This window comes from Aspergillus tanneri (genome assembly GCF_003426965.1).
Source record: "Aspergillus tanneri strain NIH1004 chromosome Unknown AapTan_2_pilon_pilon_pilon, whole genome shotgun sequence".
NCBI classification, from domain to species: domain Eukaryota; kingdom Fungi; phylum Ascomycota; class Eurotiomycetes; order Eurotiales; family Aspergillaceae; genus Aspergillus; species Aspergillus tanneri.
The window spans coordinates 425,638-442,624 of record NW_022984629.1 but is presented as its reverse complement, the minus strand read 5'-3'; the positions used below and the strand labels follow the sequence as shown (position 1 = coordinate 442,624).

The window sequence follows — 16,987 nt, the reverse complement described above, 5'->3', positions numbered from 1 at the left end:
ATCCGGGCAATGGTAATGATATAAACTGGAATGCTACTATGTCCATTCATGTAGGCCTTATCAAGCATGAAAACAAATATTTTCAATCCTTTGTTATCCTGCAAACAGGATTTAATGCGTCCGCATAGTTGTTAGTGGATTTATACAGGTGAATCTGCCGTTAATATTTTGACGAAACCTGGTTCGAATATAATTGATGTCGACTGCAGCATGAGAATTTCACTCTGCTTGTCATACATGAGTGATTGGACGAAGACTACGTTACACCATGCACGTTGTGAGAACAAACGATACTTTCCGTTAAGTATTACTCTATTTCGCAAGGTATGATGGAGTAATATAGCCTATCAGCTACTGTCTCTGGAATGACTCGAGAAACTTAGATAAAATCCACTGACTTGTATTATATACTAATAAATGACCATACCTTACCTAGCTAGACAGTCACTATCTAACAAGCGCAAATAGAAGATAATGATCAAATATCCAAAGATACACTTTACTAGGAGAGCGAGCATTCTGGGACTTGAGGAACATCGTCAATTATACAGTAACTATAGAGACATGTTAGATAGTACTACGACATCAACACATATACCCATCAGACAATTTGATATTAATGATAGACTAGAGAGTACTCCTGCTAACATACAGCGTATAAAAGAAGTGTTTTCTCCTAACCCTATCCACCTTAGCTGGAGGCTCATAACAGAGAAACCATCTTCTCTTCTTGATTAATTGTCTGGTTGTAGAAGTCTGGAGACGTAGGAAAAGATTTAATTAGTCTTCTCCCTTTTAATGTGAACTGATAGATCCCTACCTGAGCCCACTAGTCTATCCTCTTAGTGTGGGCAGCAGGCACCAATGCAGCATTGGTGCTTAACTTCACAGGCAATGTGGCTCGGGACAAATTTGAACCCTGGATGGCAATTCTCGCAGTTATTTTCCTTCAGTCCGAAATTGTCGATCTTGTAGCAACCGTCCTTGCCGGCAATGGCACTGCTAAAGAGTGCTGCACTGACAAGGGAAAAGAGAAGAGTATTAAGTTGCATTGTGGAAGTAGTAGCGTGTAAAATTGGTGATAGTCAACAGAATGACTATGGATATGCCTGTAGTGATATCTGGACTTCCAGGTACATAGCCCAGCTTTATATATCCTCAGCCCATCATGGAGAGTAAAGTTCACGTTACATTAATTTTAAGAGCGCAGACTCTATTTGCCGGAAACGGACCAAGATACTCTAAAAGAACGTTTTGATTGTAACGGGATATGTAATAGGAATGGTCTACAGACTTCTTAAGCTGTAGCTATCTGTGCTCAGATAGGGTTACATTGTGATGTTTTCGTCAAGAAAGGTTGCATCCCCATTTCTTGCTGTGGATGTTTGCAGCAGTGTAGCAGTATCAATTCTGAGGGCTACGGCTGGAGCACTATCTCTGTGCTTAATAACTCTGGGCGCCATTAGTATTTTCTGTTGGTTGTTATCGAGGAAGGGATATGTGCATGTCGCAAAGCTAGATGATTCTCTGTGCCATATTAAACTGCCCTAAGGCCCCTAACATCCTACACAGGAATTTGGAGCATGCACGGCTTCAATTAGTGCTAGTGTTCCTTATGAACAGCTAATAAAAATAAAATAAAAAAAAATCCAGCGAAGTCAAACTACGATAATACTCTTAAACGGAAATATAATGACTGGTTCGAAATGGGAGGTGCTACTCACACTGCGCGCTCCACGATACTAGCAGGCTACTGCCACATTAGCTATTCCTACTTCGGACTAGCAATCACCGAAACTAGTATAGTTCACATACCAGCCAGGACATAGGTCAGTTGCGTTGTACAGAGCTCTTGGCGGGAGGTCATCTGACCTCCAAAGGCGGTTAGGCTTGTTGCGCGAGGTTTGCCCCACGTGTGACTGACCTGTGTCCGCTATTGGCGGGAGGTCAGATGACGTCCAAAGGCGGTTAGGCTAGTTGCGTGAGGTTCGCCCCACGTGCGACTGACTTGTAGTCTCAGTTTGAACCTGGCAGTAGCCCATGGCGTTTGGTTCCCTCGCTCAGCTGTCTTCAGAGTTACGGCTACCGACCCTGTACCGACCAATAGACAAGCATCAATCGCTTCTCTTAGGTTGTTGGAAGGCGAGTGTTCTTCAAGCGATGTCTTTGCCTAAATGCAATCCGTAGCATCACATCGCTTCTTCAATCTCATGGTACATCAATTTCCAGTTGTTTTACTCTGTCAATACCCCAGAAACACCAGCAGATAGCGCCAATGCGGCAGTAATGCCGTGGCGTAGCTCACTATGCTGGTAGCGAACCTTGCAAGTACTGTTCAAGCTTATGTCGAAGCACAATCTACTTCGAATGCTCAGATAACACAAACCTCACGAATCTTGTGTAGTCTCTCGAAGCTCAGATTAGCACACCAACCGCCTTTCCCAGGACCCGCCCACTGATGCGTCTCAGGCGAACGAGCCAAAAGCGACGGACCTCACATCTGCTGGAAGCCAAGAAACACGCCTTTCAACCAAATATGCTGACCCAGAAATGTTCAATGGAAATAGAGACAAGCTTGACTCATTTCTCGACTAGCTCAAGATCAAGCTCCTAGTCAATTGTGATCGATATCCCAGTGAACCTGAACTTGTCACCTGTACCATCAGTCGATTGGGTGGAAATGCTCTGACGCAGGTAACCCCTTTTACCGGGGCAGGCAGCCTATAAAGCCTAGTAGTATTACCCACACTCGCCACTACCATTGAGATCCTGTAGTGAGAATATGGGGCTGCCAACCGCCATGTCAAGGCCACCCGCAAGCTGCGTAACTTGAAGCAGAAGAACCGGGAATCCATTGTATACTACGCTGAATTTGAGCGTTACATGGCCGATTGTGATTATAGCAACTAGGGGAGGGTCAATCGCCTTCTGGAGGGGCTCAGCAAAGAGCTCTTCACCTTTTTGAAGAACCAGCCAGTTATCCCAAGCAGCTTCCACCACCTTGTATCCTTATTGACCCGTCGCTGCACACCGCTATCTGTCCAGACTGCAAGCGGCTAACCAGACCTCTCGTACCTCCCGTATGCTGCCCACTGCCATAAACCGGGCACTCAGAACCCAATCAAGTTACCCGACATCTGATGCTACCAAGAACCGCTATGCTCTTTCCCAGGTGGAGGAGCCTTTCTTCAGTGTCATGCAGAAAATGGTATACAGGGACGAAACCAAGTCGCTGGATGACTTTATGGGGGATGTGGAGCACTATATTGACATCCATCTCCTCGCCGACACGGTCAACTTCGACCTTCAATCCGTGGCTCAGCGTCGAAATGAGATAGTCACCCAAAACTTCCACCGGCTGCTTGACCTCTGGGACAAAGCCGAGACTCCTGAATGCGAACGGGTTAAAAAGCTCGAGATTACACTACTTCCGGGGCTCTCGGCCTTGTATGTAAAGAGACACTACACAGTCCGGGAGGTCTTGTACGAAGTACGCCGCGTCAAGGAAAAGGCCGTATGGAGACCTTCTTCCACCATCCCCGAACTGGCCGGAGTAAGAGACAGGCTACCACGGGCGCTTCGGGAACCACTAGTCCAATTCCCCGGGTTATCAGTACTACCACCACTTCTGCGACCTCTCCGCAGGCGGACTCTCAGTTCGGCCCTGTGGCCAAGAGGCCCCCGGGATGGTCGGCAAGTGGCACGACCCCCAGTCAACCCTGCGAGGCTCACCCCGGAGGAACGTACACAGTAGTAGAAGCAAGGCAGCTGCTGGGCCTGCTGGGACTCAGGGCACCGGTCCGCGGACGCCTGCTGCTGCCCTATGCACACCCACCAGGGCAAGGCGCTTAACGCAATCACCGTGCATTCTCTGAAGGACACCATCCCCAACAACAAGCAGGAAAATACGTAGTCCCTGGTCAAAGTCACGACCAGGGACCAACCCCAGCAGGAATGGAGGGGTTTATCAAGAAGCAATTATGTCAATCTTCTGATGTCGTTTACCGCCGTGTAGAAGCTCAGCTGAAGCGGGGAAGACATATGGCTCTTTTGGCTTATGTAAAAGATAAAGGATTAAAAGTTGGCTTGATAATGGAGGTGAATTCACATCATGATCCATCCTTGCCCGCGCGATGCATTCTCCATCTTTAAGCTCATTGAACTCTTCCCACTTTACCTCGCTAACCGAACTTTTACTGAACACTTACTAAAGCGGCCCTAATCGTCCCCGGATCGGTGAGTATTCCAGTTAGTCTGCTACCGTGCTCCACTATCACAGTATAAGTTAGTCCTTAGGAACTCCTGGCTGCACTAATATAATCCTGCAATTAATTGGATTCCGCTGTCTGTCCGGTTCGACTCCGCGCAGTGCCTCTTCCGCGGCCGCCTGCTGCCCGCTCGCCCATATACTGCATACGCGATGGGCTCGCCGGTCCCACAAGGACCTCCTGAAGATACTCCTAATGCTAAGATCGTTAGTGCCCGTGCCTTCTTCCACCTTGCCCGTCGACCGGACCACCACGGCTTCCTTATGGCGTCCCGTACCGGAGCAAAGTATTTCTGCGTCACGACCACTGGAGCTGTTCGCCCAGAGGACTACAACAAGTTTCTGGAAGGGTCCCCGTTCTATACTATTGAGGAGCTGAGACAAAGGGTTCCCCTGGTGTACTACAAAGCCCTACAAGTCTTTAAAAGGAGGTCAACACTCAAGATCAGCCTGGTGGAAGGCTATAAGCTCCCGTTCACACGGAATTACCGGCCGACGAACGTCCAGAAATGCAAAGGGGTGAATAAATATATTGATAAAGAGCTCGGCAAATGCTTTATTCGCCCTAGCGCCTCTCCCACGGCCGCCCTGGTGTTCATCGTCCGGAAGCCAAATGGAGGCCTTTGGGTGTACATTAACTACCGAGCTCCTAACGAAATCATGATTAAGAACCGCTATCTAATCCTGTAGGTAGAGAGATATTGTCCTTCCTGTCCTGCACCAAGCTGTTTACCAAATAAAATGTGGTGGCTGCCTTTAACCTGATCCATTAAGGGGGGCCGGGAGTGGCCCACTGCATTCAACACTCGCTTCCGGAGTATGCTCGTTCTTGGTATCCATGTATGTTTCTCCTACGTTGTGACCAGAACGAAATTATCCTATGATCGATCTGCGAAAGTAACTACCGAACTACAATCTCCTTAGAGAGAATTACAAGATCTATGCTTAATCAACCGCAGTCGACTCGTATGCTTAGCCCTTAACATTTCTTGTGCATTTCTAGACTGTCGAGGAAGGAAAAGATTGTATCCTACTAAAGCTTCCATGTATTGCACTCTTCAGCGTTTTTTGTTCTGTTTCCTGGTCGGTCGTGTCAATCAACGAAGGCCAATTTTCCGCAGTTTGTATACTTTCAGACTGGAGAACTTTGTCTCTCAATGTCTGTTCTACTGGCGTAAAAGCGTGTTGGTCTCCATTTAGAAAAGTGCATCGCATCTTGTTCTGTAAACAGATAGAGCTCAGGCTTTGTTTTAGTTAGAAAATTGTCGAAACAGTCTTCCCTCTGTTGCTTTTCATTGGAGCAAGGATATTTTTCAGCATGGACACTTTGTGTAGTAGCCGCCACTGGGACACCTGGATTCAGCATCTGAAATTTTTGTTGTTCATATGCAGATGCAATATGCGGAATAATCCTTCCAGAGCAGAGCCAGTTTCGAGAGCGACACTCTATTGTGTCGGATAAAATAGACTTGTACTCTTGTCGTTGCATACCTGGAATAGAATGAGCCCCAGCTATCGGGATGCAATTTTCCCAAACATCTGGAACATCTTCAGACATATATCTCTCAAACTGTACATTCCAAGAAAGTAAGTGTGCTGCTGAAGTTTCTGGTGAGACTCTCTTAGCGTTGGAACGTTGCAACAGCTGTGGCTTCGTATTTGGCTGCGTATTTGGCTGGCTCCCACAATTTTGCAATCCTATTTCGCTTGACGGCATACCGTTCGAAGTAGTCAAAACTGTGCGTGAAGATGGAATAGTGAGTAGACGCTCTTTCATTAATTCGTTTATCTCCGAATAGGAGCTGCCGTGTGAACACGGGGCCATATGTGCACCTGGATGCTGTAGAATGCCCAATAATCAACGAATTGCACAAGATCGGTAGCAACAAGGAATTTTTTCACCGACTATTTCTTCAATTAGGTCTCGTTGGGCTCAACATTAATATAATGGTTCTGACCTTGGCGAAATTCTTGAACCTATCACGTCTATCCTTGGTGCTAGTAGGTCAAAATTGGAAAATTACCCTGGGCCCAGTGAGGTGACATCAAAGAGCAGCTTAGTTCCCTAGATAGATAAAGCAGGTAGACCTGTTGTTTACATTACAGGCTGAACAAAACATCATCCCTTGCGTCGTAGACGAATGCCACTTCAAGGCTTGATACCTAGGAATGACAATATTTTCCCGTTATTAACCTCTTCTGGGGTCCGACTATTCAAGGGAACATACTCGATAGCCATCATTGTCTTATCTGTTCAACTCAGGTAAGGGGTAGTATGTCCTCTCAGAAAGGGGAAAGCACGGAGTCCTTTCTACGGAAACCTTTATGCAGTGTTTACTTTTATTTTTTATTTTTTATTTTTTGCCCACGGCTATTTCGATCTAGAGCCTAAGATTGGGCAAATTTTTCCAAACTAATCCTTGTGATCTAAGATCTATGTCTGCTTGAGACTATCGTGGATTAAATGTGCTGGATTTTATTCTTTTTATTTTCTAGGACTAAACGAAGACATGCATACTCGAAATTCCTGTGCAAGAGATTGGGGCGATTTATCGCACCGACAATCATCTAATCCGGTGTCTTAGTGAATAATGAGAAGCTTCATGCTATCATCGATATTAGAGTTGAAGGATGACCTTTATTGACGATGGGTATCATTGGGTAACACAGCATCACGAGATCTGATTCCACTTTGGTGGCTTTTGTACGTTACCAAGCTACGTATTCAGTGAACTTGGTTAAGAAATGGGACATCAGATGACAGATTATGTGGAATATCCGAGGAAGATGCGATTGGCAACCTTTAGAGCTCATCTAGTTGCGTAGCCTACAATATACTTCTAAGAAATTTCCACCATTACCCGGTCTATGTGCGCTTCCTTATACGTTTTAACATACGTTGCAAACCCTCCCCTCCCCCCCCAAAAAAAAATTAAAGAATGATGGGCAAACAAGAGAGAACAGTTATTTCATATGCTATAGTAAAAGACGAAGTCTAGTACCCCGTTCCTCACTCTATAGTCTTGTCAAATAGAAAGCAAAGCTAAGGCACGTATTGCACTGACAACAACTGTTATATATTAAGATATACTTCAAGTAATCCAACCAAGTATTTTTGCGAATTAAGGGCGACCATTTTCCGCTATATAGTCACTAGGCTCGACTTCGGGGTTATGGGCCGTTCGTCGCTGAAAACATTGCCGAATTTAACAGTCATCCTTCACGGGCATTACCGAAAGGTTTCTCGATCCCCAAATCAACATCCAATAATATTATTATTCTCAGCGAGTAAATATAGCCTTATTACAACAGCTGGAAGTACAGTCCAGGCAAGCAACCAGCAGATGGTAGTCAGGATGTTCTGGAAGTAAGACCACAATACGAAACTTCCTATAACTGATATCGGAAAGGTTATTCCCACAATACCCAAGATGATCAAATACCCCTCATCCTGGGATTGAAAGCTTGGATGTATCAAATCTCTATTTTCTGAAAGTTCCTGGTCTTATCGTATATTAATTTATGGAAGTAGGGTAAAGAAACAAGGAGCCAAACCTTGCATGGTTGCTACTTGTCACGTATACAGCAAATGTCAATGGAAGACTTGGACAGCCAAGTCTCGAAGGTAACTGTCAAAGTTAGTATAATTTGATGTTCTCATTACCACAATTATATACGCCAGTCTATAGACATATCCCTTACCTTCCTTGCCTCGATATTGCCGGTAATCTAGTTCTGGGGTGCGAGTGAAAAACTCAGCGTGAAAAATTCCTAATAATTCTAAAAACCTATGATAAATGCTCAACGTAAAGATATCAACTGCAAATAATCACAATTAATTCTTTTGGTAAATCTGACGTAAGAAAGCAAATAAGTCTTGGCTGTTCAGAATAGTTAACGGTATCATCAGTCCCTTATACTTGGTAAGCCATATTAGGCGGGAGAAATACCATGTCTTTCACTACATATGTTAGGAGATAGCTGACATCGCCGGCATGAGCGTAGGGGTTTTTCGCATACCAGCTTCCCAGTTATTTTCTCTGTATCATAGTACATGGAAGAACACCACCGTAACATATTAAGAAAGTCAAAAAGTGGACGCCCTTTCTCCCATTAAAAAGGGATATTAGTAGTACTTGGCTAATTCATGGCCCTCAGATTAAACTTAATACATATTCGTAGTGTATACTATAAACAAGTGAGAAACTGCTAGCAATCACCATTCCATGTGTTGATCATCCTTTCGTATTCACCAACAACTTCTCCAGAAACTAAAGTGGGAATAGGAGAGGGGAGGGCTTTGTTGAAGCACCTAAATAGGCGGATAATTTTAGATTGCTAGTAGCCAGTCCAAGTCGACCTTAACAACTGCATTCCAATGGCTTGGTCGCTAGGATGCTTAGCAAGAACATACTTACACTGTGATGGACTCTCGAAGGTATAACCGAAATCTCTCCAGTAATTGGAGCTGAGGAAATATGCATACAGATGCACTATAGTACCTGATCTACCTGCAGTTGTCCAACTCCAGCCCTGATCATACTACGTGCCGAAAAGGTGCGAAATTCGATTCTTGTGGATATCTAGGAGAGCAGGGCGAGCAAAGCTTGAGATACCCAGAGCAATGTTAACTAGGTGAATTCCGGCCATCTCGGAATGGGGCTTTTAATATGAACTAGCAAAATTAAGTCAATAGTGGGGGAGGCAGGTGTGGTGTTGATGATTGGTTGCTGCTTGCAATCGCCTTCAGTACTTTTCTACTCTAATTAGCAGCTATTTCTGCGAACTTAGCAGTACCAGCCAGGACTGGTAAAGAGTACTTGGCATCAAAGACTGGGTAGTGCTTATCGGATTTTATTTCGTTCTCTATGTAGTTGTCTTTGTATATATAGCTGAAAGAGGACAGGAAGATGGGAATAGATTGTGACCATGTCAGGCAAAAAGTCATTCAGTGAACGTTTCTGCAAAAGTGAGAAACGCCGGCCAAAAAGACAGAGCAAAGATTTGTTACTATTGTATATAATACTGGTCCTATCTGGCCAGCCATTTAAAATAGAAAGAAAGCAGGTAGAACGAGAAATATAGCACCTTAACTGTCAACCTGACGAATACCGCTAGTTTATATTTGGTTACTTAGAATGCAAATTTGCATCTAAATGAGTTCTTATTCATCGTGGCATGACGTATATGAATTAGGTGCCAAGTCAACAACATTCCATAATAATTTGTTTTCGGTAACAACTCCTTGCCCCACCTGAGAATTTATCCACGGCGAAATATGGCAAACTCACGGTTAAGTTATCAGTCCAATTCTCTATGCTTACCTTGCTATCTTTATTTGCCCTCTTTCCGTTTCTATCCAGCTTATTTATTGGCCGAGTGACTCCAGTTTTAGCCGTGTCTGTTTGACCTCGCGGTCATTTTTGCTGTTATGTTTTCTCCTTTTTTAAGAGCCACTTTTGCTTACATCAACGTCTACCCAAACTTCCCTTCTGATTTTCTCTGCGTAAAGAGGCACACAAAGGACATGGTCTAATAGATGATATATAGAGAGAGTTCTGACTTATAACGTGGGAAAATAGCCCGAAACAAATATGCGGGCACAGTCGATCTTTCTATTCTGTTTATTGGGTCATCCATCTGCGGTCACACAGCTCTACGCATCATCCCTTGCAAATCAGTTTCTTCTTGCCCTAGCAGCCTAACTACGGCGGAGGAAAGCGGATTAACCCGTGATGCTACGACCGAAAAGAAGGCCGTATGAGAGAAAATTACCAAGTTTGAGTACTATCTTTTAAAAAAGATATAATTAGAGTTGATTAGGTTATATTAACTATAGCTGTCAACGTATAAATAATCTCGGATTTTGTCGGATATCTGACGTCTGTCTCGGCACTTGTTTTCATCCACATTCTGCCACAATTTGTCGCTAGAGTCTTCGGGCAGGACATCAAACGGCCAGCTTAGAGCAGGTTAACAAATACATAATCAATACATTCACGCAGTAGCCATTGGAGATCATACTTAATTGCATTCCAAATGATTCATCTATTTCAGTTACAGAGATAATTGTGGTTTTTATGGTTGGATGTTATTGTTTGCGCTTGGACGATCTGGCCACTTGCTAATGTTGACGGAACTGCCATATTCAATTAGGTGGCTCTCATTGGAGGTGTTTCCACGTCTCACCCAATTCCCACTGCCGATACTTACTTTCCAAGAGCCCACACATTCCATAAACGTGGATGAAAAGGCCAGGATAAAGCAAAATTCAGTTAGCTTTGCCATATCGTTTCCAGATCGCTGGATGTCGGTAAGGAAGACGGAAAGTGATTCGAACGATGTCTAGAAAACCGTATATATGCTTGGATACAAGGTGCTTCCGTTGCTCATATATTCTCAAGAATTTACTAATGATCATGGCCAGCCTTCATTCCGTTATGAAGTTTGCTATAGCAATGCTCACTTACTTTCCGAACCCAATGGTGTAAGTAATGTTTTTGATCTGCAACGTATGCTACATTCCCATTTGCTGATGTTTGCTTTCCCAGATAGCAACAGACCCCAAGTTATGACCAAGGGTATTTTGAGGCGTCTTCAACACTTAGTGGACACGTAGTTTGTCAACCAACTTACCAGTATACCTATTTGGATATGAGAGGTATTATTTGTTTCGTACTTCTGTATGAATGAATGATATTCTTCAATCATTTATGATCAAACATCTCCGCATTTCATTGGATCCCACATACTATAACTGCTATAGCCAATCTCAGGATCTTAAATATTCCACTGGACTAAAAGACCACAATATCTGATCCCACTGGCTCCTAAGCACCTTATATAGTAGCGCACTGTAATGTTAGGTGACGCACCCACACCTAACAATAACCAACTACAGGAAGAAGTAGCAGGTTTATTACCTAAAAATATAGTTTGCTCAAATAGATAGTGCTCGCCGAGAGAGACGACCGAACAAAATTCCAAAAACTGATAATTGTGAAAAGAGTACTCGAATCGACCTCGGTGTGGCTTTCCTCATGGCACACGCGATAGAGGAGCAAGAGATACAATGTACATAGTACTGCAGCTATGGATTGGCCACTCGTAGCGGGGCCACCAGAATTCGTCATCCTCGTAGTGTTGACACAGCTTATCTGCACACATTTTTGCTCGCATGTTTGGAGTTCGACATGAAAATTAGGAATGAGTCTGTCCGCCACTCGCAGATAAGATTAATACTTTCTCTCCACTTCACACCCGGAGCTTCAACATTCACCTTTAAAAAGATATAACTATGTCCAGTTGTGCTTGTGATGATGACACTTAGACATCGCATTCAGCCCAACGCAGTGACGCGATGTTTATGTGGTTTGCAGGCAGAACGTATTGGGATGAGAAAGGGTTGAGGGCGCAGGGTTAGGGCTGGGAAGCTCCCCACCATATTCTCGCTCTGCCATGACAACCCCCCGTTCCTTTCCTCCTATATTAAGTATTCTTGATATAGGATTCAATATGACTTTATCAATCTGATCCGCCTGGGTGCCGAGGGGTGAGAACTTTCGAATTTGTCATTTGTTCGATTTCTTCAGATGCAGTAACAATCCATTTGAATTGCTTTAGTCGCTTTCCATTAGTGCATTGGTGCGTCAGCTAGATATATACCATCTCAAAGGAACATAATGGAGAGCTCTTTCGATATACGTTTGATTAGCATTGTGAGTGAACTGGATCGATAGGGTTAGCAATCAGTAGTATGGCTCTTGCATGGTTTTAACGAGCTGACGATGGAACGAGCAATCATGCGCTTGTTCAGCCAAGAAAGCACGCCCTTTGGGTGGATGTAAGCGGAGCAAGTCCCCAGACAAACTACTCAGTTCGACCGGATAATCTTATTCAAGGACTTGATGAACTTAGCATATATATCTCGTTCGTAATGGTCCAAAGATTGTGAAACGTCCAAACTGGAGGAGTGTTCAGGAAGTACGCAATTCAACTTATGCCTCTTCTTTCGGCTACTCCTGATTTGATGCGGATCATACCATCTAGTCGCATCAGTGCAGATGAGGCGCTTAAACTTCTCGATAATACCGAAGTCCAATGGTCTTAATAAACACAGATTAGGACTCTGGCTAGGAAGCATAAAGCCTTACTCCTATTATTGAAATTATAGAACCACGCAATCCACATCTCTATCTGTGGTCCCGAAGAGTACGCAGCTCAGTATTATAGCTCATTTTTCATTCCAATCACCGATATTGTGCCGCTCACCCGTTGTAGTTCAAGATATCCATACTAAATAGCGTCTCTGGACACATCTCCCGGCTAGCTCTGGCAAAGAAAAACCCGCGACCTTGTCAAAGCCCAGCGTTTCATAATATCTACCTTGAGTTGAGCTACTCCCCAGCCATCTCATCGCTGCACTGAATTTCCAACTACCTGTTTAGTTTTCCGCCGTTTCCTGCCCAGCAATCCACGTACAGCGTGATGACTTTGTTGTTCGACCGTCCATGGCGCTTGACAGCCTCTATCAGCCCGGCTGCAACGCCCCATGAAGTGACCCTGTTCGATTGTCTGAAACAATCACTTCCAAGAACAAAAGGTTATTGGCTTTCTCTACTCTAGGTCTGGAGCTCTTGCTGCGCCGTGAGATAGTTTGACAATGATCGCACACCATGGCAGTCCCGACTCGCACAAGCCTCTTTCCATCTTGCATCTGTCCACTTCTGTTGACACCGTTTGGGGAATCGACCTCGCGATAAAGATATTGTGGCATCCTCATTCTGTTCTGACTGTTGAATAATCTCTACTGTGTCTTGATGAAAACCGTCCCTCTAAAAGAAAGGCCGCTCCCCCCATATTCCACCAGCGCCAATGGATGCGAGATATAGAAGGGTGGAATCGAACGCCGCGATAATGAACTGAGCATCGTCGAAAGCCAGACTTGCGCCGCGGGTGTGAAACTGGTTGACCCCGGACATGGCGAGGATTGCTGGTGGAAGAGGACAAAAGTGGTGATACAAAGAATTCCTCCCCACCTCTTAGCTAAGAGTTCTTACCAATATCACATTACAATGCCGATCTAAGACTCCGGCGGTGATTTAATCACATATCAGTTGAAACTATTTTCCCATAATGCGCCGAGGATGGGCTTTATGCCACTGGTTATAATGGTTACAATTGCCTCTTCGGCTCCCAAGAGACTAAGTACATGGTCAAATGTATCTATATGGAACGTCCTCTATACCATCTTCACCCTTACCACTCTCCCTACGAGCATTCTCTTTACGATCTACTGTGTTTGCCCTCCATCCATCCCCACCTGCATGACCTATCTCAAGCAGCAGGCACGAAGATATTTCCTTTTAGTGGAAATACGCCCACGCTGTAAAATTCCACATTCAAAACTCTCCTTCTCGTGCGTGAGGCAACCGCTTCGTGGTCATCTCGCCTCCAGCCGACCTGGAAGCCTTACCTTATCGCGGCATTCTCTCCTGCGACGACTCCATCCGTTCCTATCCCGCTGGTGGTGTGTTACCACTTCTGCATAAAGTCATCCACTTCTACGGCGGAGCGTATCATATAGAAAGCAGCTTGGGATGAGAAGTCAGTAAACACGTAGAATATCCGGTGCCTCAACTGCAGTATAATCTCCCTCAACAGGCATACTTCGTACCCGCCATGTGCAGTACGGTTTCACTGCATACGCCTCCGTGCTGCACCTCTGCACATACCACCCGGCCACGTGGATGTCTCGGGAGAATCTGCAGGCGAGAATCTTGTGCTCACCCTGCTTTGTTATCTGAGTATAAACGAACGACGATGGTGGCAATGGTGTCTTCCTACTCCCTCAGACAACCCTACGAATCGTTAGTTGGATCTGCGTTGTGAACGCTATATGAGGGAGCAGGAAACAGAGGTCGAAATAGTAGAGACCTAGAAGGTACCCTACAATACGTTTGGGGCGGGAATGATAGGGGGCCTGTGAAGCTGGATGTAATTCCATTTTGTCCACATTGTGTTCACACTTTATTTTAATCAACTACCATAACGTTGTTTGAAAACTCGAAGCATGGAATTTCATTATCGGTACAAAATTAATATATCTCGTACGTTATGTTAGTGATCTGGTACGACGCCTTTGGTTGCCAGCAAAGGGGGGAAGCAAGGGGAATCTTATGTTATCCTGTTGTTCCCACTATCTTCATGCACGAGAGGTAACATGTGTCAGATTGAGCAGATTGCCACTATTAGCACAAGATATATCTTCGTGACTTCCCCTTCTTATCTCTAGATATAAGAGTTGCTTCAAAGTCCTTGGATGTCACATGCAAATTGCCACTGGGATTGAATATAAAGCTCTTACCACAGTGGCCCCGCCTCGACAGCCTGCAGGGATCATCAATCCAGGTCACTGACTTCACATTCCACAAGGCGTGACCAGCAAAATTGAACAAGGGAAGCTGTCTCAGATGAACTCTCGTAGATAGCGAATACCTTCGTAGCAAGAGCAAGAGCAAGAGTCAGGGCACTAGCGAAAGCTGTAAAATTCTATCTTGAACGAACTTATGCCAGGTCTACTAACAAAGAAGAACACTTAGACAGGTGACACTGGGAGACACCAGACGCCGTAAATTTAATGTCAGCAGATCACTGAGACATTGTTGCATTACCAATGGCCTAAAATGCCGGTCCATCGAAGACGGTTCCACTAGTGGTAGTACGGAGTATATGTTGAAACCATATTCATATCCTCATTCGCCAGTTTGGAGCGTGTTGGTCACAATACTAATACTTTTTTCGTCGTACGGCCACTTGATGGCAATCACACTGAAATAATCAGGCCACTGGGCAAGTCTCGTCTGACTTGTAGCATCATGGCAATTTGATGATTTTAAGAGCATACTTGCCCCACAAGCAGTGGACAAGATACATGTGTTGTACTCTGTATAGTCTGATAACAGTAAACATCGATATTGCGATTGTGGGCTTCGTGCCAGCTGATGGATTTGTTTGTGGTTACTCTTGACTCAGAAAAAGTTCAGTCTGGCGGTGAGGACACCCCAGCTCTTCTCCATTCTTTAGTGTACCAGGATCGATGGCGAATTTGGCGCGGACTGTCTTAGTGCGATTTACTATGGGTCAAGCTCAGTGGCAGTGAAGCATTAACTAAGCTGTAAATAGAACTTTTGTCTGGCAACTGGAATATGTACTGCCCTGCCTGGAACGACCAGTGAAGGGTTACACTGCAATGCGTGCTACGAAAATCTTTCTCAAAGGCACCACCACTACCAAAATCCTTCACTGAAATCTTGCCTTTTGTGCACACTCTCCCCGCCATCCTCTGATTGTTGTTCAGAATGTTTCCTTATTAGGATTAGTGTTATTGTATTCAGCCTTGCTTTCTGGACACTGCTATTCTGCCCGCATGTTTCTATTTTTCACTTATTCTCATACTGGTTTTGTCTTGCTTTGATAGTGTACACACATGTTTTTGCTACGCACTTCTTTAAAGTCCACCACACCATTACTGCCCTTACTGCACTACTATTTTTTACTGAACCTGATATATTATATAATTTATTGTGTTTGTTCTATGTGTTGTCCCTCCTCTGTCCTTCCTTTCTAATTTGTTTTCTTAGGTATGTATGGCCCAGCCGCACTTGTTAGGTATAATAAATAAAATATTTCGTGGTTTCATGCAGCTCTTTTATCTACACTAATCTCCTAAGCTTCTATCTGCAATATGACATCCGAAGCTAATAGTCTTTCTATGCACACTAATTCCATCCGAGCCACTGGCACGGCAGTAGGTATCGTGGTCAACCTAACTAGGAAGTTTCACGCTCTAACTAAAGAACGCAGTTAACACACCCTTATAGCCAAATTCTTTGATATGGATAACCTCTACACATTTTGCACTAAACCACCCGCATGCGTTCTGTTTAAACTAGATAAGCCTCAAAGCACGGTATTCGACCACCTTCCATCTTCAACCATGCTCATAATTACCAGAGAACCATGTGCAAGACTCAACTCTTTCCACGGTGATTCTAGACATCAAGAATAATCTTGCTCGAAGAGGTCATGACTCTCACCGAAAATATTGCTCCCTGTATGTCCTACTATCAAGAGTGTTGAGTGCGATTATTTGGAGGGCTTCGTCTTCTGCAAAAGATTAACATTGAGGATCTCCGCTACACTCCTGGTCCTAAATAACAGAAATGAAAAAATTACGCTACAGGAGGAAACCATCTCTGCTTGGAGTTTTTCCGAGTCTTAAATAATAATTACATAGTAACTACAACATAGACGTACAGGACATATTTCCACGGCTTTTTGGTGCCTAAAAGACTCCTTGTTTCAAGGCTTAAAGCGTGCGGCAGCGCGTGTCAGCAGTGAGAACGGTACTGTCGTCCGCCCATGGGCCATGCACGCAAACAGCTGGATAATCACAAGCCTTTTTATGCGCACCCCCGCTTACGATTGGTTTCTTAAAGTTCCCTTTCTGGGACTTTTTTTTTTTTGGGCCGGATTTAGTTTTAACAACAGCGTTCTTGGCATACATAATTTCTTTTCTAGCGCCTGCCATTTGCCATTGCTAGTTTATATATCTCTCTTCATCTGCCCACGCATTCTTATGATTTATTTCCACAGGCTGTTTTTGATTTGTCCCAGATAACTATTTTAAGCTATCATGTGTGATGAGTTGGTTATCTC

The 16,987-nt window shown here is 44.4% G+C and overlaps 1 protein-coding gene across 1 annotated transcript; it reads right to left on the bottom strand.

Annotated features, from left to right (window-relative positions):
• Positions 1–12,888: 12,888 nt before the first annotated feature.
• On the bottom strand, positions 12,889–13,248 carry ATNIH1004_000133 (uncharacterized protein; the record flags this gene model as incomplete). Its single annotated transcript, XM_033564857.1, has 2 exons — positions 12,889–13,076; positions 13,134–13,248. The coding sequence occupies 2 exons, from the start codon at positions 13,246–13,248 to the stop codon at positions 12,889–12,891; spliced, it is 303 nt and encodes a 100-aa protein (XP_033430614.1).
• Between the last annotated feature and the right edge of the window lie 3,739 nt (positions 13,249–16,987).